At 42.0% G+C, this 17,353-nt stretch overlaps 1 protein-coding gene across 1 annotated transcript; it reads right to left on the bottom strand.

Moving 5' to 3' along the window:
• Positions 1-1,768: 1,768 nt before the first annotated feature.
• On the bottom strand, positions 1,769-5,112 carry LOC149979477 (myelin-associated glycoprotein-like). The gene is made up of 6 exons (XM_090189321.1): positions 4,716-5,112; positions 4,282-4,587; positions 3,880-4,146; positions 3,042-3,153; positions 2,871-2,928; positions 1,769-2,550 (listed from the first exon to the last, which is right to left on the bottom strand). Exons 1-6 carry the CDS (start codon positions 5,056-5,058, stop codon positions 2,278-2,280), a joined length of 1,359 nt encoding a protein of 452 aa, XP_090045447.1. The 5' UTR covers positions 5,059-5,112; the 3' UTR covers positions 1,769-2,277.
• Positions 5,113-17,353: the final 12,241 nt, after the last annotated feature.

The raw sequence follows: 17,353 nt of genomic DNA on the forward strand, positions 1-17,353 counted from the left end.
TTTGCAGTTATGTGGAAACTGCTTTGCCTATATGTGGATAAAATGTATGAAATTACAATGAAATGATGCAGTTTAGGCTGACACTCAGTATCAATGGATATGTGAGTTGGTATTAGGCCATATTTTTTTTATTTAACTCGGCAAGTCAGTTATGAACAAATTCTTATTTATAATGACGGCCTAGGAACAGTGGGTTACCTGCCTTGTTCGGAGGAGGAACTATACATTTTTACCTTGACAACTTTTAGAATTTGATCTAGCAACCTTTACGATTACTGGCCCAACGCTCTAACCACTAGGCTACCTGCCACCCCAATAGAGCAGAACCAATGTCTAGCGGTATCTTAACAACATCTTGTATACAAGTATACATTGCCATCAGAAGGTATTCATACTCCATTATAACAAAGTGAAAATATGTTTTTAGAAATTTTCACAGATTTATGGAAAATTAAATACAAAAATATCTGATTCATATAAGTAGTCAAACCCCTGAATCAATACATGTTAGAATCACCTTTGGCAGTGATTATAGCTTTGAGTCTTTTTGGGAAAGCCTCTCAGAGCTCACTTGTTATATCCACTTCCATCTTTGTAGATGAAGGGGAGGAGACAGGTTAAACATGGATGTTTAAGCCTTGAGACAATACAGTGCCTTGCAAAAGTATTCGGCCCCCTTGAACTTTGCGACCTTTTGCCACATTTCAGGCTTCAAACATAAAGATATAAAACTGTATTTTTTTGTGAAGAATCAACAACAAGTGGGACACAATCATGAAGTGGAACGACATTTATTGGATATTTCAAACTTTTTTAACAAATCAAAAACTGAAAAATTGGGCGTGCAAAATTATTCAGCCCCTTTACTTTCAGTGCAGCAAACTCTCTCCAGAAGTTCAGTGAGCATCTCTGAATGATCCAATGTTGACCTAAATGACTAATGATGATAAATACAATCCACCTGTGTGTAATCAAGTCTCCGTATAAATGCACCTGCACTGTGATAGTCTCAGAGGTCCGTTAAAAGCGCTGAGAGCATCATGAAGAACAAGGAACACACCAGGCAGATCCGAGATACTGTTGTGAAGAAGTTTAAAGCCGGATTTGGATACAAAAAGATTTCCCAAGCTTTAAACATCCCAAGGAGCACTGTGCAAGCGATAATATTGAAATGGAAGGAGTATCAGACCCCTGCAAATCTACCAAGACCTGGCCGTCCCTCTAAACTTTCAGCTCATACAAGGAGAAGACTGATCAGAGATGCAGCCAAGAGGCCCATGATCACTCTGGATGAACTGCAGAGATCTACAGCTGAGGTGGGAGACTCTGTCCATAGGACAACAATCAGTCGTATATTGCACAAATCTGGCCTTTATGGAAGAGTGGCAAGAAGAAAGCCATTTCTTAAAGATATCCATAAAAAGTGTTGTTTAAAGTTTGCCACAAGCCACCTGGGAGACACACCAAACATGTGGAAGAAGGTGCTCTGGTCAGATGAAACCAAAATTGAACTTTTTGGCAACAATGCAAAACGTTATGTTTGGCGTAAAAGCAACACCCTGAACACACCATCCCCACTGTCAAACATGGTGGTGGCAGCATCATGGTTTGGGCCTGCGGACTAAGCACACATCCTTGAAGGACCCCCGTGTTGAGTATCAGAGAGGCAGATGTGTTGTTTCCTACCCTTACCACCTGGGGTGTGGCCATCAAGAAGTCCAGGATCCAGTTGCAGAGGGACCAATAACACCAAAAGATGTCATGGAAATTGAATGTAAAGGTTTTTATTACAGTGCAATTAATCAACAACCTTAAATTCAGCCTCAATTGATTCTGTTGTTTAACACTCAACATAAAAGCTGACGCGATAACTTCTAAATAGATATAAACTGAAAATAGATAATATTGTTATTCTGGCAACTGCACAACAGATGAAGATGAACAGTGACTAGTAGATGTTAACACCATTGTGCACCATTATGGTCTTAAACTGCCTTCAGTGAGCTAGTTGAACTCAGCAGTTCCTCTATACTGGAACCCATTAAACAGATGCTCTGTGAACTCAACACTCAAAATAAATGGTCTAAAATAAAGAGTAGCCTACATCATCGTATCAACAATCTAGTAACAGTTAAACACTTTTCATCCCAGCAAATTTTACAAATATGCAGATAATCAAAGAGCACACAATTATAAATGTAACAAAAGTACCAATAGAAACAGATACACAATGACAATACTGTACATAAAAACACTTAATACCCATTGGAAAAATAATTAACAAGCACTTATTTTATTCACTTGTGCATATAGCCCATCTAGGTTGTTAAGAGGTGGTTCCTGAGCCCCTCTCCCAGTCACATTGACTTCAGCGTACTCACTCTCCTGTCCCTGGACCCTGTCCTGGGCTGCAGCTGGGGTCTCTTTGGTCTGTAGTTTGGAGAAGTCTATGTCACCGTAGTGGATCTCTTCAGGCTGGTCTTCTGCAGGTTCCTCTGGTTCCTCTCTGGCTGTGGCCTGGTTAGTACACACTGTCCCAACCGGGGAGTTCTGTGGAGAGAACACAGAGAGAGGAACAGGTGTAAAGCTCTAAGCTCAGTAATGTGTAAAACTCTAAGGTCAGCAGGTTACACAACACATACTGAGGGGATGTCAATGAAAATGTAAACACATAAAGACAGTAAACACTGTCAAAGTCCATGTTATTCCATGTTCTTACAGGATGTGGCATTGCTTTCGATGTGGTCATCTCCCCCTAAACTTGCTCTGAAATTATGTTAACCTCATGGCTTTAAATAGTTTCAGCATTAATTCATTACTTCCTTAGATTCACTTTGTAGATGGTTTTTAAAGTTGAGCCTTATTCCCACCTGTCCCTGTGGACTGTCTGTCCTTTCAAGTCCATCGTGGAGCCTCGAGTTTCTCCTCCTGGAAGACATTTAGAAAGGTATTCTGAATGCACTGAGAGGGTTTCCATATGCAAAAACACAAACACAGCAGAAATAAAATTGCTTTGCGTTGATGCCAGGAATGGTTCTTACCATACAAAAAGACTGATCAGGCTGATAAGCAAAATGGCCCCCAGAGTTCCTGCTGCAACCCCAGAAACCAGAAACCAGAAACCAACCCCTGATGTTTTTGACTCTTCTTGCCCTGAAAATACAGCACATATTATGGTCAAGTCTCAAAAAAAGATCTCTCAAGTACACTACATGACCAAAAGTATGTGGACACCTGCTCGTCGAACATCTCATTCCAAAATCATGGGCATTAATATGGAATATAGAATGTCATTGTATGCTGTAGCCTTAAGAATTCCCTTCACTGGAACTAAGAGGCCCAGCCCAAACCATGAAAAACAGCCCCAGACCATTATTCCTTATCCACCAAACTTTACAGTTGGCACTATGCTTTGGGGCAGGTAGTGTTCACCTGGAATCTGTCAAAACCCAGATTCGTCCGCCGGACTGCCAGATGTTGAATTGTATTTTCAACACGCCAGAGAACGGATTTCCACTTCTCCAGAGTCCAATGGCAGTGAGCTTTACACCACTGCAGCTGATTCTTGGCACTGCACATAGTGATCTTTGGCTTGTGTGCGGCTGTTCTGCCATGGAAACACGTTTCATGAAGCCCTCATCAAACAGTTCTGGTGCTGCCATTGCTTCCAAAGGCAGTTTAGAACTCGGTAGTGAATGTTGCCATCCTACTGCCAATGTTTGTCTACAGAGATTGCATAGCTGTGTGCTCGATTTTAAACACCTGTCAGCAACATGTGAGGCTTTAATAGCTGAATCCACACATTTGAAGGGGTGTCCACATACTTTGAATATATATTATATATCTAACCTACGATTGTGCCCTACGTTCCCATTTTACCTTTTATAGCCAGCTGCACTTCATTCGACTTCCCACAGCCGTGACTATTTCTTGCTTCACAGAAGTACTGTCCTCCATCACCAGCAGTCACATTGAGGAAGTAACTCTGTCCAGATGCTACCTGTGTTGTTTTACCCCCACTGATCTGGAACCAGGTGAAGTTTGTCACAGGAGGGTTGGCTGTACTGCTGCAGGTCAGATTAACACAGCTGCCCACTAATACTGGATCAGCTGAACTGATGGAGGCCGAGGTGTCCTTAGGAGAGACTGAGGGAGAGGGGTTAATTTACAATGTATCTGCATATGGTATATTGAATAGTCTCATCAAACCCACTCTATTACAATCATCAGTGAAACATGATAGAATGATCTATTCTTCAGGAACCGGTTACTAAATCTTACATGAAACGTTAAGCATCATGTTATGTTCAGCTCTCTTGTTGCTTGTCCCTACTGGGTAGACTGCAGTACAAGTGATGTTCTTCTCATGATGAAGGTATGACGGAGTGAAGGTCACTGTGGAGATAACTGATTTGGTTTGGTCTGGATTCTCCTGCAGTTGGTTCTCAGTTGTGAACTGTGTTGGGAGAGTCCATGTCAGCTCAGGGGGGTGTTCGGGACAGGGAGCGACAGCTGAGCAGTTCAAACTGACAGGGGTCCCTTCCTTCACCTCACCTGAGACAGTAAGGATGGGACTGGAAGGAAAATCTGTAATACATTGTAGATAAATATATTTTACTCTAATAGTTAAACTGTCCACTTGTTCTTATCTTATCATTGATGCAAGGAATCTAAACTGGGAAAAATAGTTGCTAAACAATTAAATTGTCTCTTACCACTGACAACTATATTAACAGACTTTTCAGTGTCTGTTGCACGGAATGGTTGACTCTCAATCCTGAAGTAGTATTTATTAGTGTAATTGGTGGTTACATTGAAGACTGTGGTGCAGTTCTTCTGGGACATGTTTCCAGTTATCTTCCCTTGATATCTGTTGACCGTCTCACTACTGTTAAATATCACACTGTCCGGACGCTCACCAAAGTATGGGTTTCCTTTAATCCACACTCCAGAGGTTAGTATGGTGCTGTTAAATGTATAGTAATGTATGTCAGGAATATCAAATGAACATGGGATTTGCACACAGGAGCCAGTCAGTACATCCAGTCCATCTGGCATTGTGGCGATCAAATCTCGTTTGCCAAAACAGGCCAAAACACCTGCAACATGAAGAACAACATCAGGGAGGTTCTGATGTATTTCAGTTCAGTCCAATGATATGTATTAACCCTAGATGACTGACAGGGGCCTCTGTTTGGAGGCAACTGCACAACCATCTTGTTACTCCTCCTTCAGTGTAAAACAGATGTTGGAAGATATAGAAATGCATTTATTAATGTCTACATTTGTTTTAGACAAGTATATTCTATTACAGACACCTTAATGCAGACTTTTAAATTATATTTTGTGACCTGCAACACTTCCTTCAGTAGAGTGACCCTAGTGTTTCTCCAGACAATGATTGCATCTTGAAACTCACTAAATTGGTATTATCCAATAGCTGCTTCATCTTTGAGTCTTTGAGTCTTTGAGAAAATGTGGAACAATTTGAGGAACCACTTACAAAACAGAGACACACTCCCTACTTTCTAAAATCCTCTCATGGAAGAGATACATAGATGATGTCTTTGTGCTCTGGGAAGGAAGTCAGCAGGAACTAAATTAATTCCAAACTCTGCTAAGCGAGAGCTCTGAATATCTCAAATTCACCATGCAGACTTGAGAGAAAAATAAACTACCTGGACGTATGGATCATCAAAGAGAATGATGCATTACATACAGATTTGTACACAAAGCCAACAGACCTCAATACCCTGCTACGTGGGGATAGTATGCATCCCTTTCCCCTCAGGAATGGTCTACCATACAGCCAGTTATGCAAGGTTAAATTAATCTGTGTCCAATAGTCAGACTTTGACAGCAATGCTTAGAAAATGAAAAATACATTTAAATTCAGAGGCTACATGGAAAAAATCCCTTATGATGCAACGATGAAAATATCTCAAAAACCACGAGAAGAATTGCTAAAAAGTAAACCAAAGAAGATAAACAAATCTTTTGCACCAAGTACACCAAGTGTTCAGAGAAAATTAAAGCAATCCTGAAGAAGCACTGGCATATTCTGCAATTAGACACAACAATTGCACACCTCGTCAAGGACCAACCCACTGGTGGTCTATAAGTGTGATCACAATATTGTGGATAGCTTAGTGAGATCTGACCTGCCCCCTGAGCCCACTCAGACACTCTTGACACACAATCCAAATTGGAAATACCAATGTGACTCATGCGCACAGTGCAATAGCACAACACAAACATCCTTCTTCAGACACCCACATACAGGTGGAAACATCCCTGTTAGGGGTATCATCTCTTGCAAGGAAAAGGGAGTAATCTGTCTCATCACATGTTCATGTGGAAAAGCCTACGTAGGACAACCGAAAAGACAATTAAAACAATGCATAGCAGACCACTGTAACGTGTGTCGTCGTCTGATGAGGAGGAATCGGACCAAAGAGCAGCGTGGTAAGAGTTCATGACCTTTATTTAACTGAACACTGAAACAAAAAGACCAAAGTGCAAACTGACACAGTCCTGTCAGGTGCAAAAAAACACTAAACAGAAAACAACTACCAACAAAACATAGGTGGGAAAAAGCTACCTAAGTATGGTTCCCAATCAGAGACAATGATAGTCAGCTGTCCCTGATTGAGATTTCTATATATATATATATATATATAGAGTTTGCAACTCTCTTTGTTTTTATAGCTTACAGTGTATTCACCGTTAGTCAGCACCTCTACACTAAGTCATTTTCTCTGGGTGTGCTCCAGATAATGCTTTTTATATCACCTGAACATAACAAATTAAATAATAAACATGTGAAGATATTAAAGTATTTTATTTATAGAGTACTAACTTTACTGTCCCTTCTACAACAAAATACTGAAATACATGTAATATAGTCCATGAAACATTTGATTTAAATACTGTATAATTCCATTAATTATCATAGAGGACTGCTTCTTCTGGGGAGTACCATATATAGAGACCTGTGGTTTCATAGTCTCTCATTGGCCATTACATAGAATCAGCGATCCAGAGTTTATACCCATCACTGTTACAGTCTCTCCCAATAATAATAGTTGTGGAAGGACCACCAGAGGGCAGGCTGGGCTTACGGATAGTAGCCCAACAAGGCATGTTGAGTCAAGGTAACCAGAGGTAATTAAGCACAGCTGACGGTCATAATGACATATTCTCTTTCCCCTATAAGAGAGAGGATGGAACCAGCAGGGAGAGGAGAGATTAACCCTCTCTGCAGAATGGCTACCAAGAGAAGGGAGCTAGCCAAAGAAGATCCATTAAGACAGTGACAGATCTGTGATTGTTGTTAAAGTTTAAAGATAATCGTCTTGTGTTCCTGTTTCATCTAAAGAAGAAGATGTATGTTGTTCCTTGGGAGATTCTCATTGATTGTGTTGAAGTGTTGGTATTGTCAGAAATCTCTCAATAGAGAACTGCGTTCAACCAAGAAAACCTACTCCTGACTTGTTTATTCCACCTTTCTGTTTTAGAGTGACACCAAATGACTTGGTCCGCTCACATAATACTAACTTATTTCTATGTACAGGTGATTTTTCAATTGGTCGGTATGTTGTCAAGGAGTGGTGATAGGGACATTGGTGAAAGTTATACTGTTAACTGCACACTGATGTCGGTTTAACATGAACATACAGGGACAGTGGTGGAAGCTATACTGTTAACTGCACACTGATGTCGGTTTAACATGAACATACAGGGACAGTGGTGGAAGCTATACTGTTAACTGCACACTGATGTCGGTTTAACATGAACATACAGGGACAGTGGTGGAAGATATACTGTTAACTGCACACTGATGTCGGTTTAACATGAACATACAGAGACATGAATAAGTATTTCCCCCTTTATGGTTCTCTATTTTTACTTATTTTTTTTACTGTTATCAGATCTTCAACCAAAACCTAATATTAGATAAAGGGAACTTGAGTTTATAAACTTCTTTTATAGTTATTTATTTTCTTTCATTAACAAAGTTATGCAACACCCAATACCCCTGTGTGAATAAGTATCTGCCCCCTTACTCTCAATAACTGGTTGTGCCACCATTCCAAAACACACAATCAAGTTTACATGAAAAGGGATTAAAAGCAACAAATTTAAAGTTTTGGAATGGCCTACTCAATGTCCAGACCTAATCCCAATTGAGATATTGTGGCAGGACTTGAAACGAGCAGTTCATGCTTGAAAAACCATGAATGTCACTGAGTTAAAGCAGATCTGCATGGGACAGTTTGCCAAAATTCCTCCAAAACAATGTGAGAGACTGATCAACAATAACAGGGAATGTAATTTCAGCTGAAGGAGGCACAGCCAGTTATTTAGTTTAGTGGAGCATAACTTTGTTTAAGAAATAAATGAAATAAGTATGTAAATGTTGTGTTATTTGTTCACTCAGGTTCCATTTATCTAATATCATCTTTTGATTGAATATCTGAAAATATGCAAAAACTTTTAAATCCAGACTATTAAATACACTAATCAGGAATTAACTGTACACTTTTCTACACAATTAAAAAGCTGGAATATAGCACATCCCATAAAATATAATGACTTGTGGTTATTCCTTTATCTCTGATTCATAACTAGTTGTTGTTGTGTGGAAGACTCACCTGACATAAAGAGGCCAATGAGAAAAAACATGTTCTCAGAACAAGCCATGTGAAAACTCACACACTACTGATCACCTGAAACAGTACAAACATACACTTACTGGTGGAGTAACGTAACTCACACAACACATTAAACCATCCCCATATCAAATACACAATGTCCTTCAGTTGTGAAGCTAATACATGAACAAACAGCAGTACATTATAACATATTGAATCTCATTACTCAGAATTAATCTCCTTTAATTTATTTTGAACATTAAAATGAACAGAAAATATAGTGAAGAAGTTGATACTTGCCTTAGACGGTAACGTAAACTGTCTACAGCAGAAACTGTCACACACATAGTGAGGTCTGCCTAACTAAAGTGAAGAAATTCATGTGGCATATCTCACATCTCAACTGTGACGTACTTCCTAATAACTGTATGAGAAATGATTTTCAAACAATTCTTTAGTATTTATTGTCCCTTTCTCGGGGTAGGACAGGTCAGCAGTATTTTGAAACGGGCCCCCAAATCACTATGTCCGCCCCCAACACATTGTTAAATAGAACAAATGAAACTTTCAGCATTATAACCATCTCCTCTCCTCTATCTCCCAGGCCTGAATGGGAATGTGTGTGGGATTTAAACATATAGTTAAATCATGAACCAAAATCCACTATTCATTTATTCAAGAGTTAAATTTGTTAAATTCGAGTTTGATACAAAACATATGGTTGTCACATTATGTTTCAACATGAAAAACAGACTTGGTATGAAACAGAGTAACTGTAATTGTATCTGAGTGATTCTCACACACCACTCAACTTCTCCTACACCAACTTCCTCTTTGAAGTCTATTTGCAAAGAGGAGCCTGGTGGGCTGGATGCCACAGAGACACTCTTTTCACTCCACTTTGATACAGAATTGACTTTTTCACAGCAGTTTATGAGAATTTATGTAGCAGGTTAGGAGAATAATCTTAGCATGTTAAGAGCCTGAGGTTAAGGTCAGGTTTAGGGAAAATGCTCTCCTAACCAGGGTTGGATGAGGGCATTTGGGACCCTGAGCTTACTTTCCTTCATTTCAACACGTTCTGCCATGGTGCAGAGAAAATTATTATTTATATTGTTGCTGTTTTATAGCACCTCATGCTTGTGTTCACATTTTTCCATGAGGCTGATATAAAAGGTTGCAGTTTGTAACGCTACAATCAGTTCTACACATTTTGCTATCATATGCTATCTGGGGCAGTTCAGTAATCCCTGCCGCTGACCTGCTTCCAAAGTCGCTTCTTATTGAAGTGCCGTGAAAAGAATGTCGCGGGAGACACAGGAGGGAGCCAGCCACCTGCAGGTCCTGGACGGCAAGGAGGACATGGGTGCCCTCTTCGGTGGTCAAGTCTAGATGGGATAAGCTTTGGTCAAAATGATGTGAAAAGTATAATTATTACAGCATTTTAGCTAATCCTAACACTTTTTCGTACTTTAATTTAATTTTCATAACCTGCTATGTTAATTCTCCTAACCTGTTGTAAAAATTCTCCCAAACTTGCTAGAAAACTCAATTTTGACAAAAGCTGTATCCCTTCTAGACCAAACCCTGAACCTTCCCAAAGGCCTTCTGGGAGAAGGAGACCCAGGACTGAGGGCGTACTTTACCCAGCAGGTGGGAGCCGACCTCCCCCAACAGGTGGTCTCCCAGGCTTCAATGGGAACGTGTGTGTGATGTTTTTTTAAACAAGTTAAATCATAATCGTTGAATAGAACAAGTGTAGACCTTACCGTGAAATGATTACTTACAAGCCCTTAACCAACAGTGCAACTCAAGAAAGAGTTAAGAAAATGTTTACTAAATTAACTAAGGTAAAACATTATTAAAAGAAACGCAAGAAATGTGCAATAACGCGGCTATATTCATGGAGTACCGGTACAGAGTCAATGTGGGAGTACCGGTACAGAGTCCATGCGGGGGTACCGGTACAGAGTCAATGTGGGAGTACCGGTACAGAGTCAATGTGGGAGTACCGGTACAGAGTCAATGTGGGAGTACCGGTACAGAGTCCATGTGGGAGTACCGGTACAGAGTCAATGTGGGAGTACCGGTACAGAGTCAATGTGGGAGTACCGGTACAGAGTCAATGTGGGAGTACCGGTACAGAGTCCATGTGGGAGTATCGGTACAGAGTCAATGTGGGAGTACCGGTACAGAGTCAATGTGGGAGTACCGGTACAGAGTCAATGTGGGAGTACCGGTACAGAGTCAATGTGGGGGTACCGGTACAGAGTCAATGTGGGAGTACCGGTACAGAGTCCATGTGGGAGTATCGGTACAGAGTCAATGTGGGAGTACCGGTACAGAGTCAATGTGGGAGTACCGGTACAGAGTCAATGTGGGAGTACCGGTACAGAGTCAATGTGGGGGTACCGGTACAGAGTCAATGTGGGAGTACCGGTACAGAGTCAATGTGGGAGTACCGGTACAGAGTCAATGTGGGAGTACCGGTACAGAGTCAATGTGGGAGTACCGGTACAGAGTCAATGTGGGAGTACCGGTACAGAGTCAATGTGGGAGTACCGGTACAGAGTCAATGTGGGGGTACCGGTACAGAGTCAATGTGGGAGTACCGGTACAGAGTCAATGTGGGAGTACCGGTACAGAGTCAATGTGGGAGTACCGGTACAGAGTCAATGTGGGAGTACCGGTACAGAGTCAATGTGGGAGTACCGGTACAGAGTCAATGTGGGAGTACCGGTACAGAGTCAATGTGGGAGTACCGGTACAGAGTCAATGTGGGAGTACCGGTACAGAGTCAATGTGGGAGTACCGGTACAGAGTCAATGTGGGAGTACAGGTACAGAGTCAATGTGGGAGTACCGGTACAGAGTCAATGTGGGAGTACCGGTACAGAGTCAATGTGGGAGTACAGGTACAGAGTCAATGTGGGAGTACCGGTACAGAGTCAATGTGGGAGTACCGGTACAGAGTCAATGTGGGAGTACAGGTACAGAGTCAATGTGGGAGTACCGGTACAGAGTCAATGTGGGGGTACAGTTTAGTCGAGGTAATTTGTACATGGAGGTAGGTGTGAAGTGACCATGCATAGATAATAAACAGCGAGAAGCAGCAGTGTACAAAACAAATGAAGGTGGGGGGTAAATGTAAATAGTCCGTTGGCCATTTGATTAATTGTTCAGCAGTCTTATGGCTTGGGGATAGAAGCTGTTAACGAGCATTTTGGTACTATACTTGGCGCTCCGGTACCGCTTGCTGTGCGGAAGCAGAGAGAACAGTCTATGACTTGGGTGACTGGAGTCTCTGACAATTTTATGGACTTTCCTCTGACACCGCCTAGTATATAGGTCCTTGATGGTAGGAAGCTTGGCCCCAGTGATGTACTGGGCCATACACACTACCCTCTGTAGCGCCTTAGGGTCAGATGCCGAGCAGTTGCATACCAGTCGGTGATGCAACCGGTCAAGATGCTCTCGATGGTGCAGCTGTAGAACCTTTTGAGGATCTTGGGACCCATGCAAAATCATAGGGTTGTCACATAATTTTTTCAACATGAAAAACAGACTTGGTATGAAACAGAGTAAGTGTAATTGTATCTGACTGATTCTCACACACACCACTCAACTTGTAATACACCAACTTCCTCTTTTTCTTGCTTAACTTCCTCTTTAAAGTCTATTTGCCAAGAAAACCCTGGTGGGCTGGATGACACATTTTCACTCCACTTCTATACAGATTTGACTTTTTCGTATCAGGCTAGAAGAATTTATGCAGCAGGTTAGGAGAATTACGGCTATGGGTTACGGTTAGTGAAAATGCTCTCCTACCAGGGTTGGACGACCCCACACCCCCCTCTTACTTACTGCATTTCAACCCATTTTGCCATGGTGTGGAGAGAATTTCAACCCATTTTGCCATGGTGTGGAGAGAATTTCAACCCATTTTGCCATGGTGGGGAGAGCATTTCAACCCATTTTGCCATGGTGCAGAGATGCATATTTACAGTTTTAGAATGCTATGTTGTCATGAAGCTGACAATTTTTTTTGTTGTTTTCGAGCTAATTTCCCTCTATTCAACACATTTTGATATCATATGCTATCTGGGGCCGTTCTGTAGTCCTGCCCTGCTCCTAACCTGCTACCAAAATCACTTCTTATTGAAGTGGCGTGAAAATAATGACCGGAGACCACGACCAACAGGTACTGGGAGGCAAGTTGGACATGGGCTCACTCTACAACGGTCAAGTCTAGTTGGGATAAAGCTTTTATAAAATTGACATCAAACTCTTTTAGCATTTGAGCTAATCCTAACACTTTTCCATTCCTTGATCTAATTATCATAACCTGCTACATTAATTATCCTAACCTGCAGCCTAATTCTCCTAATCTTGCGAGAACACTACATTTGGACAAATCACTCTTTGACCTTCCCAAGGCCTTCTGGGAGAAGGAGACCCAGGAGCTGAGGGCGTACTTTACCCAGCAGGTGGGAGCCGACCTCCCCCAACAGGTGGAGGGAGAGCTGAAGGCTCTGGAGGACAGGATCAGGAATTGAGAGGTGGAGGGACCAGATGATTCAGAGAGAGAAGATAAAGTATTGACTATTGGACATTATAATACGCTGATACTGCAATATGGTGGTACGGACAAAAAATTACTAACAGGGTCATTTCAATTTTGTGGAAGCTGCTTTGCCTATATGTGGATAAAATGTATGAAAATATAATGAAACGATGTGCCTGCATGCAGATCAGGCTACCACTCAATATCAATGGATATATGAGTAGGTACTAGGTGATAAAACAGAACCAGTCTTACTGCTCTTTCCATGACATAGATTGACCAGGTGAATCCAAGTTAAAGCCCTTATTGAAGTCACTTGTTAAATCCACTTCAGTGTAGACAAAGGGGAGGAGACAGGTTAAAGAAGGATTTTTAAATCTTGAGACAATTGAGAAGTGTGTTGTGTATGGGCGCCATTTAGAGGGTGTTTGGGCAAGACAAAAAATGTAAGTGCCTTTGAATGAGGTGCGGTTGTTGGTGCCAGGCGCACGCACTGGTTTCAGGAACTGCAATACTGCTGTTCTGCTCCAGCCATTACCACGAGTACGTTCTCCCCAATTAAGGTGCCACCAACCGCTTGTGGGTGAAATCCCTGAGTGGGTTTGTAGTGACTGGGTGTATTGATAAACCATCCAAACTGATGGAGGCTGAGGTGTCCATAGGAGAGACTGAGGGTGAGGGAGAGGGGTTCATTTAGAATGTATCTGGATATGGTATATTGAATAGTCTCATCAAAACCACTCTATTACAATCATCAGTGAAAACATGATAGAATGATCTATTCTACAGGAACCTGTTAATTATCATGTTTTGTTCAGCTCTCTTTTTGCTTGCCCCTATTGGGTGGACTGCAGTAGAACTGATGTTCTTTTCATGATGAAGGTATGATGGAGCGAAGGTCACCATAGAAAGAACTGATTTGGTCTGGTCTGGATTCTCCTGCATTTGGTTCTCAGGTGTGAACTGTGTTGGGAGAGTCCATGTCAGCTCAGGGGGGTGTTCAGGACAGGGAGTGAAAGCAGAGCAGTTCAAGCTGACAGGGGTCCCTGTTGTTACCTACCCTCGCCACCTGGGGGGCGGCCCGTCAGGAAGTCCAGTACCCAGTTGCACAGGGTGGGGTCGAGACCCAGGGTCTCGAGCTTGATGATGAGTTTGGAGGGTACTATGGTGTTAAATTCTGAGCTGTAGTCGATGAACAGCATTCTCACATAGGTATTCCTCTTGTCCAGATGGGTTAGGGCAGTGTGCATTGTGGTTGCGATTGCGTCGTCTGTGGACCTATTTGGGCGGTAAGCAAGTTGGAGTGGGTCTAGGGTGTCAGGTAGGGTGGAGGTTATATGGTCCTTGACAAGTCTCTCAAAGCACTTCATGATGACGGAAGTGAGTGCTACGGGGCGGTAGACGTTTAGCTCAGTTACCTTAGCTTTCTTGGGAACAGGAACAATGGTGGCCCTCTTGAAGCATGTGGGAACAGCAGACTGGGATAAGGATTGATTGAATATGTCCGTAAACACACCAGCCAGCGGGTCTGCGCATGCTCTGAGGACGCGGCTGGGGATGCCGTCTGGGCCTGCAGCCTTGCGAGGGTTAACACGTTTAAATGTTTTACTCACGTCGGCTGCAGTGAAGGAGAGCCTGCAGGTTTTGGTTGCGGGCAGTGTCAGTTGCACTGTATTGTCCTCAAAGCGGGCAAAAAAAGTTATTTATTCTGTCTGGGAGCAAGACATCCTGGTCCGCGACGGGGCTGGTTTTCTTTTTGTAATCCGTGATTGACTGTAGACCCTGCCACATACCTCTTGTGTCTGAGCCGTTGAATTGCGACTCTACTTTGTCTCTATACTGAAGCTTAGCTTGTTTGATTGCCTTGCGGAGGTAATAGCTACACTGTTTGTATTCGGTCATGTTTCCGGTCATCTTTCCCTGGTTAAAAGCAGTGGTTCGCGCTTTCAGTTTCACCGAATGCTGCCATCAATCCACGGTTTCTGGTTTGGGAATGTTTTAATCGTTGCTATGGGTACGACATCGTCAATACATTTTCTTATGAACTCGCTCACCGAATCAGCGTATTCGTCAATGTTCTTGTTGGACCAATGCGGAACATATCCCAATCCACATGATCGAAGCAGTCTTGAAGCGTGGAATCAGAATGGTCGGACCAGTGTTGAACAGGCCTGAGCTTTTTGTTTTAGTTTCTGTCTGTAGGCTGGGAACAACAAAATGGAGTCGTGGTCAGCTTTTCCGAAAGGAGGGCGGGGGAGGGCCTTATATGCATCGCAGAAGTTAGAATAACAATGATCCAGGGTTTTACCAGCCCTGGTTACGCAATCAATATGCTGATACAATTTAAGGAGTCTTGCTTTCAGATTAGCCTTGTTAAAATCCCCAGCTACAATGAATGCAGCCTCAGGATATGTGGTTTCCAGTTTGCATAGAGTCAAATAAAGTTTGTTCAGGGCCATCGATGTGTCTGCTTGGAGGGGAATATATACGGCTGTGATTATAATCTAAGAGAATTCCCTTGGTAGATAATGCGGTCGACATTTGATTGTGAGGAATTCTAAGTCAAGTGAACAGAATGACTTGAGTTCCTGTATGTTGTTATGATCACACCACGTCTCGTTAATCATAAGGCATACACCCCCGCCCTTCTTACCAGAAAGATGCTTGTTTCTGTCGGTGCGATGCGTGAAGAAACCAGCTGGCTGCACCGACTCTGATAGCGTCTCTCGATTGAGCCATGTTTAAGTGAATCAAATAACGTTACAGTCTCTGATGTCTCTCTGGAATGCTACCCTTGCTACCCTTGCTTGGATTTCATCAACCTTGTTGTCAAGAGACTGGGAGTATGCTAGGGAGAGGTGTGCGATGTGCCCGTCTCCGGAGCCTGACCAGAAGACCGCTTTGTTTGCCTCTTTTACAGCGTCGTTGTTTTGGGTCGCCAGCTGGGATCCGATCCATTGTCCTGGGTGGAAGGCAGAACACAGGATCCGCTTCAGGAAAGTCATATTCCTGGTCATAATGATGGTGAGTTGACATTGCTCTTATATTCAGTAGTTCCTCCCGACTGTATGTAATGAAACCTAAGATTACCTGGGGTACCAATGTAAGAAATAACACGTAAAAAAACAAAATACTGCATAGTTTCCTAGGAACGCGAAGCGAGGCGGCCATCTCTGTCGGCGCCGGAAGGGGGAGTCCTGATGTCACAACTGCATGCCCTAAACTGGATCATGCACATATCTGGAGCACAGAATGTTTGAATCCAGACTATTAAACTCAATTTATCAGGAATTATCTGTACACTTTTCTATATACTTACTGGTAGTGTAGCTGAACTCACAACACATTGCATTGAACCATCCCCACATCAAATACACAATGTCTTTCCGTTGTGAAGGTAATACATGAACAAACAGCAGTACTTTGAACATATTGAATCTCATTACTCATAATTCATTTTCTTTAATTTATTTTGAATGTTCAACATAACAGACGATACTGTGAAGACGTCGATTCTTGCCAGGCTTGAATAGGAATGTGTGTGGGACTTAAAAATACATTTCAATCATGAACCAAACTCCACTATTCATTTGACTCAAGACAAAAAAGGAAAAGTTACATTTAAGTTCGATGCAAAACATATGGTTGTCACATTATGTTTCAACATGAAAAACAGACTTGGTATGAAACAGAGTAACTGTAATTGTATCTGAGTGATTCTCACACGACACCAACTTCCTCTTTGAGGTCTATTTGCAAAGAGGTGCCTGGTGGGCTGGATGCCACAGAGACACTCTTTTCACTCCACTTTGATTATATAAAGGTTAAAAAATAAATAAAAATAGGTTGGGTAAAAGGGATATGGTTAAGAAAATGCTCTCCTATCTAGGATTGGAAGACAGCGTTTGGTACCCTGAGTTTACAGTGGCAAGAAAAAGTATGTGAACCCTTTGGAATTACCTGCTTAAATTGGTCATACAATTTAATCTGATCTTCATCTAAGCCACAACAATAGACAAACAGTCTGCTTAAACTAACACACAAACAATTATACATTTTCACGTCTTTATTGAACACACAAGTAAATATTCACAGTGCAGGTTGGGAAAAGTTAGTGAACCTTTGGATTGTATAAC

Source organism: Oncorhynchus mykiss, chromosome 11 (assembly GCF_057628025.1).
Source record: "Oncorhynchus mykiss isolate SJ-2025 chromosome 11, ASM5762802v1, whole genome shotgun sequence".
Lineage (NCBI taxonomy): Eukaryota > Metazoa > Chordata > Actinopteri > Salmoniformes > Salmonidae > Oncorhynchus > Oncorhynchus mykiss.